A 12,170-nucleotide genomic window follows, 5' to 3' on the forward strand; every position below is an offset into this window, starting at 1 on the left:
CGGGGCCGCCGCGCTTTCGTGCGCCCGGCCCGGAAAATGGCCCGGACCCCGGGCGGCTGCCGATCAAAGAAAGGCGCGTAAAGGGCAGGAGGGAAAATCCGGGTTGGGAAAGGAAAGGGAAGGGAAAGGCAAAGCAGGACCAAGCAGCTTTCCGACAACTAGGTCTGGAAAGACGGCGAGCCGGCGAGAACCAAAACACCCCCTCCCGCTCGCCCGAGCTCCGTCACTCTTGCGCAGCCGCACATCGCAGCATGTCACCACGGAGACGCTGCCTAGACCAGAGGGGTGGGACTTAAAGGGTTGCAAGGAGAACTGGTGTCCTCGGAGAACTTCCGCTTGCCACTTGCCAAGGGCGGTTTAGCTGCCGCCAAGCTGCGGCCACAGGAATCCAGCCTTCCGGCGGGGCATTTCCGACTTCAGCCGGCTCATCCTCTGGCATGCGGAAGTAAGCTCGAGCTGTCTCGCTGCGGGTAGGAATCCCTTCCAATCTTGGGCCTCTAACCTTCCTGGCTGGATTAAAGATATTCTAGAGACCCTGATGGATGCTCGTTTCACTGTACTAGGCAAGCACCCTTGAGAAACTCACCATACCCACCCTGCCCTCCAGAGCCACCCCAACAGTGGGCCTTGCACTCAATGCTTAATCCCACCCCACCCTCCCTCTTTAATGCTGGGGGACTGAACCTAAGGCCTTGTATTCTACTACCCAGCTCCATCTCCAAGCTCTCTTCCTATGGTTATCCACGGCTGCACATGTACAGGTCAGAAGACATTAGGAAGTTAGCTCATCTTCACCTTGTTGAGGCAATGTCTCACTTGCTTCTGCTTGAACAGTACATATCATATTTTACCTACTTGGTGATCTCAACTGCCCTTACATTTTATCTTGAGACCAAGGTCTAACTTCCCTAACTCATACTGTACTCAGGCTAACACAAAGTTTTTTGGGGTTTTTTTTTTTTTTTTTCCTGGTTTTGTTTTTTGTTTTTCAAAGACAGGTTTCCCTGTGTAGCATTGCCAGAACTTCCTTGGTAGACCAGGCTGCCTCAAACTCAGAGATCCACCTGCCTCTGCTCTTAAGTGCTAGTATTAAAGTGTGGGACAACTACTGCTTGGCCTTATTTTTATTATTTTTTTTAATAATTTATTTTTATTTTATAGGCAATTGGTGTTTTGCCTGCATGTACCTGTGTGTGAGGGTGTCAGATCTTGGAGTTACAGCGTTGTGAGCTGCCATGTGGTTGCTGGAAATTGAACTCCGGTCCCTCTGGAAGAGCAGTCATGGTCTTGACCACTGAGCCATCTCTCCAGCCCCCATTTTTACTTTTATTTAATGATAGGGTCTTATGTCATCTAGGATTGGCCTCAGATTTGCTATGTAGTCAAGGACTGCCTTGAGTTCCGATGCTCCTGTCTCTACCTCCTTAACACTGGGATTATAATAAATATGCAACGCCATATATAGTTTTCAGAAGTGCTGGGAATATAGTTATAAAAAGTCCATTGCCTCCTAAATGACAGGAAGGCACACACTACCAACTGATCTAGCCATAAAACTTTTTATAAAAGCAGGCAATGCTCTTACCACTGGGCCATCTCTCTAGCTCTGCAGGCTGAACCTTTTGATCTTCTTCCCTCATGTAGTCTTTGGGGTAGTTGGGATTATAGGCTGGCACCGCTGCATCTGGCCAATACATCCTTCTCTAAAAGACTGGTATCCCACTGGTGCACATGCCTTCAACGTCAGCACTCAAGAGGCAGAGGCAGATCTACTTAGCAAGTTCAAGCAACCCATGACTACACAATGAAGTCTCAAAAACACAACACACACACAAGACACAGATAGACCCACACAGACACACAACACACACACAAATACTTACCAGGAGAACTGAAATATCTGGCCATGGAAAAACTAAGTGTATGTCTGCTCATGTGTCTGGTGACTGCCATGTTATGCTTTTACGATTTTGGTTACTCTGAGCAGGTAATCTCAGAAATCATTACTATTGCAGCTACTGGCTCAACCTGATGCCTAGCCATCCTACCTCCCAAACTGGGCGGCCTCAAAGTTCTCCCTCCTACTTGACAACCAGTTGCAGCAATTACTTGTATCCCTCATGACCACCAAGTCCATCTGAACTCAGCAGTACCCTCTATGGCCGTGACTTTAGGAAACGCTGAGAAAGAAAAAGCAGCCCGACACCAAAGTTAAGTCTGATGCTCTGGCTGGACTTGGTGTTCATCAGCATCAGAACAGGTCGTTCTCTAATCATCTCTGAACAGAGATCAAAACAGACTATTGTCAAAGCCACAAGCAGATGAAACATGTCCTTAACCTGGTGAATACGGGCGGCGGCGGCGGCAGTGGCTTCGTCATTCCAGCTATAGCTTTACCTTCCTTTCTAGACAAGGTAGACAAGGAACTCACCTCACTTCCCACAGCAGCCCATTCCAGAGCAGAGTCCTTAAGACTTCCTCTCAAACACCCAAGGCAAATCCTTTCCAAGCTCTCTGACACCCTCTACACCTCTTACGGGAGGCCACCCCTCCTATGGTACGGGTTCTCCCTATCCAGAGTGGATGATTTTTATCTCCCTTTGTTCTACTACTTGGCTCCCCGGTAGTTTTTGGGCTAGAGGCATCACGATGAGAAATGATTCCTCCCTAACTGAAATATCTCTGCCAGGGAAGGTGCCTTACAGGAGAACCACTTCCAGTTAGAAGCCCACCTCGTCTACAGGGCATCAAGGGTAACCCCATCTCAAAAAAACTAGCTCCACCTGGGGTGATCCATGCCAGTAATCCCAGCACTTGAGAGCTAGAGCCAGGAGGCAACCCTAACACCAGGACTGAGGCCACCCTAGACTGTATGAGATCTTGTCTCAAACAAAACCCAAAAAGCCTAACAAAAACCTTTCTAAATAAACAAAACGCCTCTAACTGCACATCAGACCCTTCTCTTTAAATCGCCTGCCCCTCCCCACCCCTTCCTCTTGTTTGTACTCCGAGTACTCTCCAGGCTCCTGCCTGGTAAACACAGGCTGTGTGTGTGGTTTAAAGAGCAGAGGTCCTTCATCATTTGGCTTAATAGTATTCACCTTGGGGAGGGGGGGAATCACAGGAAAACAAGGAACATCTTGCCCAGAAAATATATATACACAATAAATTTTGAAATTTTTAAGAAAAGGATATGGGACTGAAGCCGAAGGTGCCTTTTATTCCATAAATTTATAAAATTAGTAACTCCCAATACAAACTTACCTTCTCCTAAATATCAACTAACTGATAAAGCACATTGTCTCAGATTCTACCGGAGATAATGTCTTCCTTCTCTCTCTCTAGCCTTTCCCTCATCATTTGGATTTAGTCCATCTCTCTGTAGTAAAATTCATGGCAATTCCTCTTGGGTTTTTCTCTCCCTGGGTCAGTATCTTAACCATATCCTTCCATGTCTCCCATACCCCTAAAAAGTAAAAACCTAGACGGTCAGACTTATAACCCCTTCCAACTCTCTTTAGACACCTGAAGCTTGTTATACTGGAATCAAACTCTCCCTCACAGATCATAGTTTTCTTTTCTTTTTGAAACAGGGCCTCACTATGTAGTTCTGGCTGTCATGAAACTCAAGAGATCCACCCACCTCAACCTTAAGTGTCTCACGCAGCTAGTTTCCAGAGGACTGGCAGACCAGATAATGCTGTTACTGTTTTACAGAAACAACACCAAGGACAGCTGGGAGGTAGAGGCAAGAGGCTCAGGAGTTCAAGGCAGGCTTTGGCTACATAAGATCAGGTTGCAACCCGCCCTACCCCCCAACATAACGAAATACTAAAGAAGCATTTGCCAAATGTCACAAAGTCAGGGGGTGGGGTGGGGAGAACACTGTTCTTGGTTCCCTGCTTTGGTTCTAGAAGCTGAGCAGAGAGAAAAATAACACTATGAAAAGAAAACAGCCTGACATGGTGGCACACAACTTTAATCTCAGTACTCAGGAGGCAGAGGAAGGCAAATCTCTGAGTTCAAGTCCAGCCTGGTCTACAAAGTTTCAGGACACCCAGGGCTACAGAGAAACCCTGTCCCCTACCCCCCAAAACAAAACAAATAACAACGACCACCAAAAGAGAAAGCAACTGGTTCTGGAGCACTGGCTGCTCTTCCACAGGACCCTGGTTTGGTTCCCAGCACCCCCATATGATGGCTAATCTGTTAACTACCGTTCCAGGGGATCCAATACCCACTTCCTCGGGTACTCTGCACACACGGCACACATACACACACACACAGGCAAAGTCCCATATATATAAAATGAAAAAAAAGAAAACAGCCAAGTGTGGTAGGACCTGTGTTCAACCCCAACAGTTATCAGACTGGAACTAGAGGATTGGGATTTTCAAGGTCACCCTTGGCTATATGGTAAAACAGATGCCAACCTGGCCTACATGAGACCCTACCTCAAAACACAAAAGAAGAGTCTCCGCTTTCCAAGCACTTTAAGTCATGAAGATAGAGGAAGACAGAAGTATTAAGTCTAAGTTAGGAGTCAGGAGTGATTACACACAACTGTGATCCAGGATTGGGGAGGTAAAAGCAGGCACATCTCTGTGAAGTCAAGGCTAGCCTGGTCTACAGAGTTCCAGGATAGCCAAGGCAAACAGCGAAAGGGAAGAGAACAGGCAAAGGATGGATGAAGTTAGGAGGGTACTGAGCTCAGCAGGCTGAGGACCTGAGTTCCATTCCTGGAGCCCATGTGACGGAAGGAGAGAACCAACTCCTGTAAACTGTGACCTCCACATGCTCACCGTGGCAAACAGCACCCACCAACACACATGAAATTTTAAAAAATGAACATTTTTGTTTGTTTTTTCCAAGACAGGGTTTCTCTGTGTAGCTTTGCACCTTTCCTGGAACTCACCAGGCTGGCCTCGAACTCACAGAGCTCCGCCTGCCTCTGCCTCCCGAGTGCTGGGATTACAGGCGTGCACCACCACTGCCCGGCTGTTTTTGGTTTTTTTTTTTTTGAGACAGGGTTTCTCTGTGTACCCTGGCTGTCCTGGAACTCACTCTGTACATCAGGCTGGCCTTGAACTCACACAGATCTGCCTGCCTCTGCCTCCCGAGTGCTAGGCCTGTGTCACCACTGACTGGCTAAAATAGATTTTTAAGTTAGGAAAACAGAAGTGGGTATTAAGAGTAAATTTTGTAGAAAACTTACGTTATGAATGGGTGTTTTGTCTGCATGTATGTCTAAACAGCACACACGTGCCTGGTTCTCTCAGAGGCCAGAAGAGAGCATCAGATCTCCTGGATCTGATTGTGAGGCACATGTGGGGCTGGGAATCAAACCTACACGTGCCCTTCACTGCTGAGCCACCTTTCTAGTCCAGAATACATCCAATTATTAGTCAATGTGCTCACCTCCAATCCGGTCAATGGGTTAAAGAAACAAGAGGTATGTTCTCTACTCCAAGTGTCAACAGTAAGTTTCCTAAACCACGGGGCATGTCTGAAATCAGAAAAAGGAAGTTCCCTGCAGGCTTGCTACCAGCACCTAGTTTTGAAAGTGTTATGTGTTACACAAACAACCTTTAACAGAAGAAGAAGTGAAAATTTGGCCCCAACCACCATAGTATTATTTCCTTCCTCAAAATTGTTAAAAAATTTTGCCTATGGTCTTTATAAAGACACCTGTAGTAGTTAAGCTATTTGATAGTTTTTGTCTTTTTTTAAAATTTGTATTTATATTTGGCCGTGGGTACACATGCCACAGCAACCATATGCCATCACATAAGGTAGTTTCCCTTCCCATCATATGGGTTATTTTATGTTTATGTGCACTGGGTGTTTTTGCCATGGGTGTCGGGTCCCCTGAAACTGGAGTTACAGACAGGTGTGAGCTGCCTTGTGAGTGCTGGGAATTGAACCCAGGTCCTCTGGAAGAGCAGACAGTGTTCTTAATCCCCAAGCCATCTTTCCAGCCCCATCACATGAGTTTTGAGGGTCAAACTCAGGTTGGCAGGCTTGGCAGCTTTTGCCCACTGAGCACCCAAGATTTTTTTTTTTAATTTAATATTATCATGTGTTTGTGTTGTTGAGTGTGGTGTGTGTCTCAGAAAGTGTGTCATGGCAGACATGTGGTGGTCAGAAAAAAATCAACTTTATGGAATCAGTTCTATTCTTCCACCCTTTATATGGGTTCTGGGGTTCAAAATCAGGTTGCCAGGCTTGGACGGTAAGCATCTTTCCATTGAACAAGCTCACTGGCCCAAGATTTTCTTGATGTAGAGTAACCCCTCTTTTAAGTAACCCCAGGTATGTTTTGGTCCAGAGTCAATTTACTCACCATTAAACATTACCCGTCTAGTCACACTAGGTGGGCTAAAAATGGAGGGAGGGCTAGACAGAATCATTTATCCAATACCAGCCCTGTCTCTTGTAGCATCAACCATTTCAATAGTGTCTAAAGACATGCACCACCACCACCACCACCACCACCGCCGCCGCCGCCGCCACCAGCTCTTGCCTGTCTCATAGTAAACTGTTCATATCTTCCCTTTTTGTTTCTTTTGAGACAGGGTCTCAGTGGACAGTCCTGTCTGGAACTTAAGCAATTCTCCCACCTAGCTGTCCAAGTGCTATGTTTGGATTCTATCACATGAGAAAGAATATTTGCCTTATTTTTGCTTCATTCAAGTTCTAGACACTTCTACGTGTGTCAAAGGCTGGCACACGGCAATTAAGTTGTCGCTGTCATGTATCCTGAACAGTGCGCTGAGCATCAAATTCTGTCTTTCCTTTGAGGTCTCCTACTTAAAAGATGAAGCCAAAACACCAGAAGCCGAAGCCTACACAGAGCCAGGGGCCTAAAGACACGTCTTCACTTGACACTATCAAAGGATGCAGAAGTGTGAAAAGGAGCAGGAAAGAGGATGAGCAGTGAAAGGAATGAATAAGGCACTGATGGGGGCACTTTTCCTGAGGAGCCTAGACCCACACCTGGGTTTGTTCTTCCTTGAGCGCCTCTCTGTCATAACACTTCTACTGAAAAATCTTTTTTTTTCTTAAAAAGATGTATTTATGTATACAGTGTTCCACCCGCACACCAGAAGAGGGCGCCAGATCTCACTACAGATGGTTGAGAGCCACCATGTGGTCGATGGGAATTGAACTCAGGACCTCTGGAAAAGCAGCCAGTGCTCTTAACCACTGAGCCATCTCTCCAGCCCATGAAAAATCTCTTAACAGATTCCAAATCTGCTTACATAAAAAGAAATGTAAACAGATGGGGACGATGCACAGTGAAAGGCTCTAGAGCAGGTAAAACCATGCACCTCGGACCCAAGAGAAAAGTCCTCCTGACACTTACCGTGTTGCATTTTGTGCCACACACCACTTGCCTATGATTCAACCACTGAGAAGCAAACACTTTATTAAGGGTCCCAAGGTGAAATTCTCTCTCCTTCAGGAGACTGGGAAGCTGCTGAGCTGCGTAACTATGTAACACCCGAGAGTAGTTGGTTTCATTCTGCAGCCGGACCTCCCGGTTCTTCAGGTAGTACACTAAGGATCTCTTCACCGGGGGGAGCCTTTTCCGTTTGTGCAGTGAGTGATCCCAGCCAAACTGTGGAAATCAACATCAGAAATCAGAGGTTTGGCCACTGTCCTCGAAGACAAGAAATCCCACTGTATTAGAGAAGAACTGAGAATTCGTCCTTCAGGATTTACACAATCAAAAATATAACCGAAGATTCACAGCCCAGAAAGTACAGCTTAACTCGTCTTGCACTGAAAAAACGGTTCTCACAGTGAAGCCTGCTTAGCAAATGGGTAAACACGACGAAACGTCTCCCAGACCTCTGAGGAAAGTGGAGGACTCGGAAACCCTATATACTCAGGTGTCCTTGGCAGGGAAGGTAATGAGGCCCCGATTACCGAACCCACCTGGGCTGCATTTCTACCCTGCCCCCTTCTCCCTCTCCGCCTGTGCTCCCCGTAGAGCATAAAGGGTATTCAAAGAGCCAGAGTGGGGTCCCGTGTCTTCCAGGGCTGTGGTCAATGGCCGCTCATCTGACACCGCGCGACTTGCGCAGCGGGCAGTTTTAGAATTCGAAAACTCAAATACCAACGGGGTGAAAAGTAAGAGAAACCAGCGTCGGAATCCCAAGTCCGAGGTGCTCTCCTCTCCAAGGGGGCACTATAGAGATGACACCTGGTGTTTCTTGTAGGCGTCTACAAGAACCAGCACCTAGCATGGAAGATTGTTTCCTTGATAAGAGACAATCGACCCATATTCACGATGTCACCGGAAGGCTGACTTCGGTCTCTTCCCAGATTCCCCCTGAATTCAGTTTCCTGCAGGACCAAGGAGGTCCTGGCTTCTCCTCCAGCTCTATCCCCAGCTGCAGACTTCCAGCGGAAGGCGTCATTTTGGAGTTTCCTTTTGGCTCTTCACCCTTCCGACACGCCTGCACTCCAGTAAAGTGCAGAAGGACCGGCCACAGCTCTACAGTCCCAGACCCCAGCTCCGGACCCCAGCTCCTGTCCCGCCCTGGCCCGATTCCCGTCCCCAGCTGGAACTCCCTACGCCTCTGTTGGGGTTCGGGCCATCCCAGGCCTGTAAGCCCTCACCTGCGGGCCCTGAGCGTCGCTCCCGGCTCCAGGCGAGGCAGGCGCTTTCCGCTTCCTGCTAACTGCTTTCCGGGCCATAGTGGGCAGCGCCGCCGTGGCCCCGCAGCCACATGGGGTGGAGGAAGCGAGGGGCGGCAGGGCGGCGGGTCATATACCGGGCCCGGGGCCGCGCGCTTTCGTGCGCCCGGCCCGGAAAATGGCCCGGACCCCGGGCGGCTGCCGATCAAAGAAAGGCGCGTAAAGGGCAGGAGGGAAAATCCGGGTTGGGAAAGGAAAGGGAAGGGAAAGGCAAAGCAGGACCAAGCAGCTTTCCGACAACTAGGTCTGGAAAGGACGGCGAGCGGCGAGAACCAAAACACCCCCTCCCGCTCGCCCGAGCTCCGTCACTCTTGCGCAGCCGCACATCGCAGCATGTCACCACGGAGACGCTGCCTAGACCAGAGGGGTGGGACTTAAAGGGTTGCAAGGAGAACTGGTGTCCTCGGAGAACTTCCGCTTGCCACTTGCCAAGGGCGGTTTAGCTGCCGCCAAGCTGCGGCCACAGGAATCCAGCCTTCCGGCGGGGCATTTCCGACTTCAGCCGGCTCATCCTCTGGCATGCGGAAGTAAGCTCGAGCTGTCTCGCTGCGGGTAGGAATCCCTTCCAATCTTGGGCCTCTAACCTTCCTGGCTGGATTAAAGATATTCTAGAGACCCTGATGGATGCTCGTTTGTAATCAGACTACTGAAACACTGGACTCTCCAGAGATTGCAGTTTCCCTAGGAACCTCATGTTGGAGAAGGAAAAGGCTAGGGCACAGATGGCAGCCGACAGGGGAACTTGACTCCAGGAAAGATACTTCACAGTTCCGAAAACTTGTCAGACTACTTTACCAGAGAAACTGGAAATGAAACGATAATGGATGCGACCACACCTTGACAGAGGATTGCTTAGTTAGGCATACCTCTTGTCTTCTATGTAAGCTTAAACTAAAGCACTTGTCAGAACCCTGGAGATAGACTTGGAGTAGAGAATGCCACTAGACGCCATTGTTCTTTCCAATGTGTCCATCTTAATTAAAATATCTCTGCTCTTTTTGTTTCCACTTTCACTTTGTCTTTTTAATTGGCCTGTGTAGATGAGTGGTCCAACTTAGTTGTTAAGGCTGCCAAGGCCCAAGACTTACAGCTCTGGAACAGTTTTCACTCCTACATAACTGTCTTAACTTTTAGCACATTTCCCAAATCTCTCACAAACTATCACTGGGCACACAGGATTGGACACCACGTATGGTATTGCCACGGGGGTAAGAGAAGAGCACAGCAGAAGAAGGATGTCCAGACCTACTTTCCCTCTCACATCGTCGCTGAAGCTAGTTCCTTTAAACCCCACACAGGCTATGAGATTCAGCGTAGACAGAACGTCCACGAGAGCAGTCAGCTGCACCCACCTGTGGAGCCTCGACGTTTTCCCCCCCATGTCAACCCAAGCGCGTAAATTGGGAGTCTTTTACCTCCAACGGCACTTTCAATTCTCCATCCTCCCCGTTCCCTTCACTTCTTAACACACTCGCCGTCCGTCTAGTCTCTCCACATCCCTTCGACACACTCCTGTCTGAGCGCCTCCATCACCTTTTTTTTTTGTATCGCTTCTTTTTTTGTGCGCCAAGCACTTTCACACTATATTGCTACGCACTTTCTTCTTACTCTGGCCTCTCTCCTCCATCTTGACGCGCGTGTCTGAAGCCTGCGACATGTCGAGCGTTTATTCCTTCTTTACCTTATTGGTGAGTTAATCTCCCATGATGTGATTAGGCTGGTGCTCTCAAATTAAAGGCTGCTTTAAGAGGAAGAAGCTACATCACTCTCATAGTTATCACGTATGCTCAGGCCTGCTCGGTCCCTCATACATCAAGTCTTAGAACAAGAGGAAATACAGAAAGGTGCTGCTCTGCCTCTGCCTCCCACACGTAGAGGACTCAGGTGAGAGTGAAAGGTGTGCTCTCAACTCTAACTTTACTCCCTTCAGAGCTATAGGCAACTCTCTCCCTTCTTCACGTCTTCCCACGAAATCACACTCCTGCCTCCGTCAGTTTTAGGATCCACTGATCACCGTTGTCGGCGCAGCTGTCGAAGAATCAAGACACGCTCGTCTACTATTGCTTGCTAGTTCGATAGTCATCACAGCGCTCTCAGAGTGCCTCTAATTCTCTTTCTAGATCGACCCTCATGCCGTCTTGCTCTCCTATGAGAGGAGAGCCTGACAGGAGATCCCGTTGCATACCAATCAAAAAGGAAGAGAAGAAGCTGCGATCTGTACACTCCACTACACAAAAACGAACGACGACGGATGTATGCGTAGCGATCAAAACAAAAGCAAACGGAAGAGGAGAAAGACGGCAAATAGAAGAGATCGCTCTCTTTTTTTGTGGTTCAGGATTTCACTCCTTAATGGAGACAGACCCTGGGCTCCAAAACAGAGGCAGGAGACGACATGAATTAGAGCATTGGGCCTGTTTCCTGAGCACAAGTACAGTGTAACTGACAGCAGATCGTGGGGACCTAAAAGGGGGTGATGCTGAAGGGAAAGAAAGTGACCTACCAGTCTTGGTGGAGCACACCTTTCATTCCTGCACTGTGGAGGCAGAGGCAGGTGTATCTCTTTAAGTATGAGGCCAGCCTAATCTACATAACATAGTGAGTTCCAAGCCAGCCAAGACTACATATTGAGATTCTCACAAAAAAGAAGAAAAAAAAAAAGTGACTTGAGGTTCAGACAGGAGTCAAGATGGAGAGAGGGCCAGAGTAAGGAAGAAGTGGAGAATGGAATCTGAAAACTCCCCAAGTGTGGGTGACCTATGCCACAGGTGTGTGAGGCAGGCTGGATTAGCTTTGGTAAGATACTTTGACATGGGAAAGTCTGACCCTACTTCTGTGGCTTTCTACCCTGAATCCATCTTGAAGCAGCGTGAAGTAGGATTCTCTGCTTCCCTCACAGTGTCCAATCCTGTGTGCCCAGTGATAGTTTGTGAGAGATTTGGGAAAATGTGCTAAAAGTTAAGACAGCTATTGTAGGAGTGAAAACTGTTTCCAGAGCTGTAAGTCTTGGGCCTTGGCAGCCTTAACAAACTAGGTTGGACCACTCATTCTCAACAGGCCAATTAAAAAGACAAAGTGAAAGTGGAAACAAAAAGAGCAGAGATATTTTAATTAAGATGGACACATTGGAAAGAACAATGGCGTCTAGTGGCATTCTCTACTCCAAGTCTATCTCCAGGGTTCTGACAAGTGCTTTAGTTTAAGCTTACATAGAAGACAAGAGGTATGCCTAACTAAGCAATCCTCTGTCAAGGTGTGGTCGCATCCATTATCGTTTCATTTCCAGTTTCTCTGGTAAAGTGGTCTGACAAGTTTTCGGAACTGTGAAGTAGTCTTTCCCTGGAGTCAAGTTCCCCTGTCGGCTGCCATCTGTGCCGTAGCCTTTTCCTTCTCCAACATGAGGTTCCCTAAGGGAAACTGCAATCTTGGAAGAGTGCCAGTGTTTCAGTAGTCCCCTGATTACC

The 12,170-nt window shown here is 48.0% G+C and overlaps 1 protein-coding gene across 1 annotated transcript; it reads right to left on the reverse strand.

Moving 5' to 3' along the window:
* Positions 1 to 223: 223 nt before the first annotated feature.
* On the reverse strand, positions 224 to 9,023 carry LOC118577870 (DDB1- and CUL4-associated factor 12-like). The gene is made up of 4 exons (XM_036178538.1): positions 8,629 to 9,023; positions 7,332 to 7,621; positions 348 to 464; positions 224 to 272 (listed from the first exon to the last, which is right to left on the reverse strand). The coding sequence occupies exons 1-4, from the start codon at positions 8,704 to 8,706 to the stop codon at positions 224 to 226; spliced, it is 534 nt and encodes a 177-aa protein (XP_036034431.1). The 5' UTR covers positions 8,707 to 9,023.
* Positions 9,024 to 12,170: the final 3,147 nt, after the last annotated feature.

Source organism: Onychomys torridus, chromosome 2 (assembly GCF_903995425.1).
Source record: "Onychomys torridus chromosome 2, mOncTor1.1, whole genome shotgun sequence".
Classification (NCBI taxonomy): domain Eukaryota; kingdom Metazoa; phylum Chordata; class Mammalia; order Rodentia; family Cricetidae; genus Onychomys; species Onychomys torridus.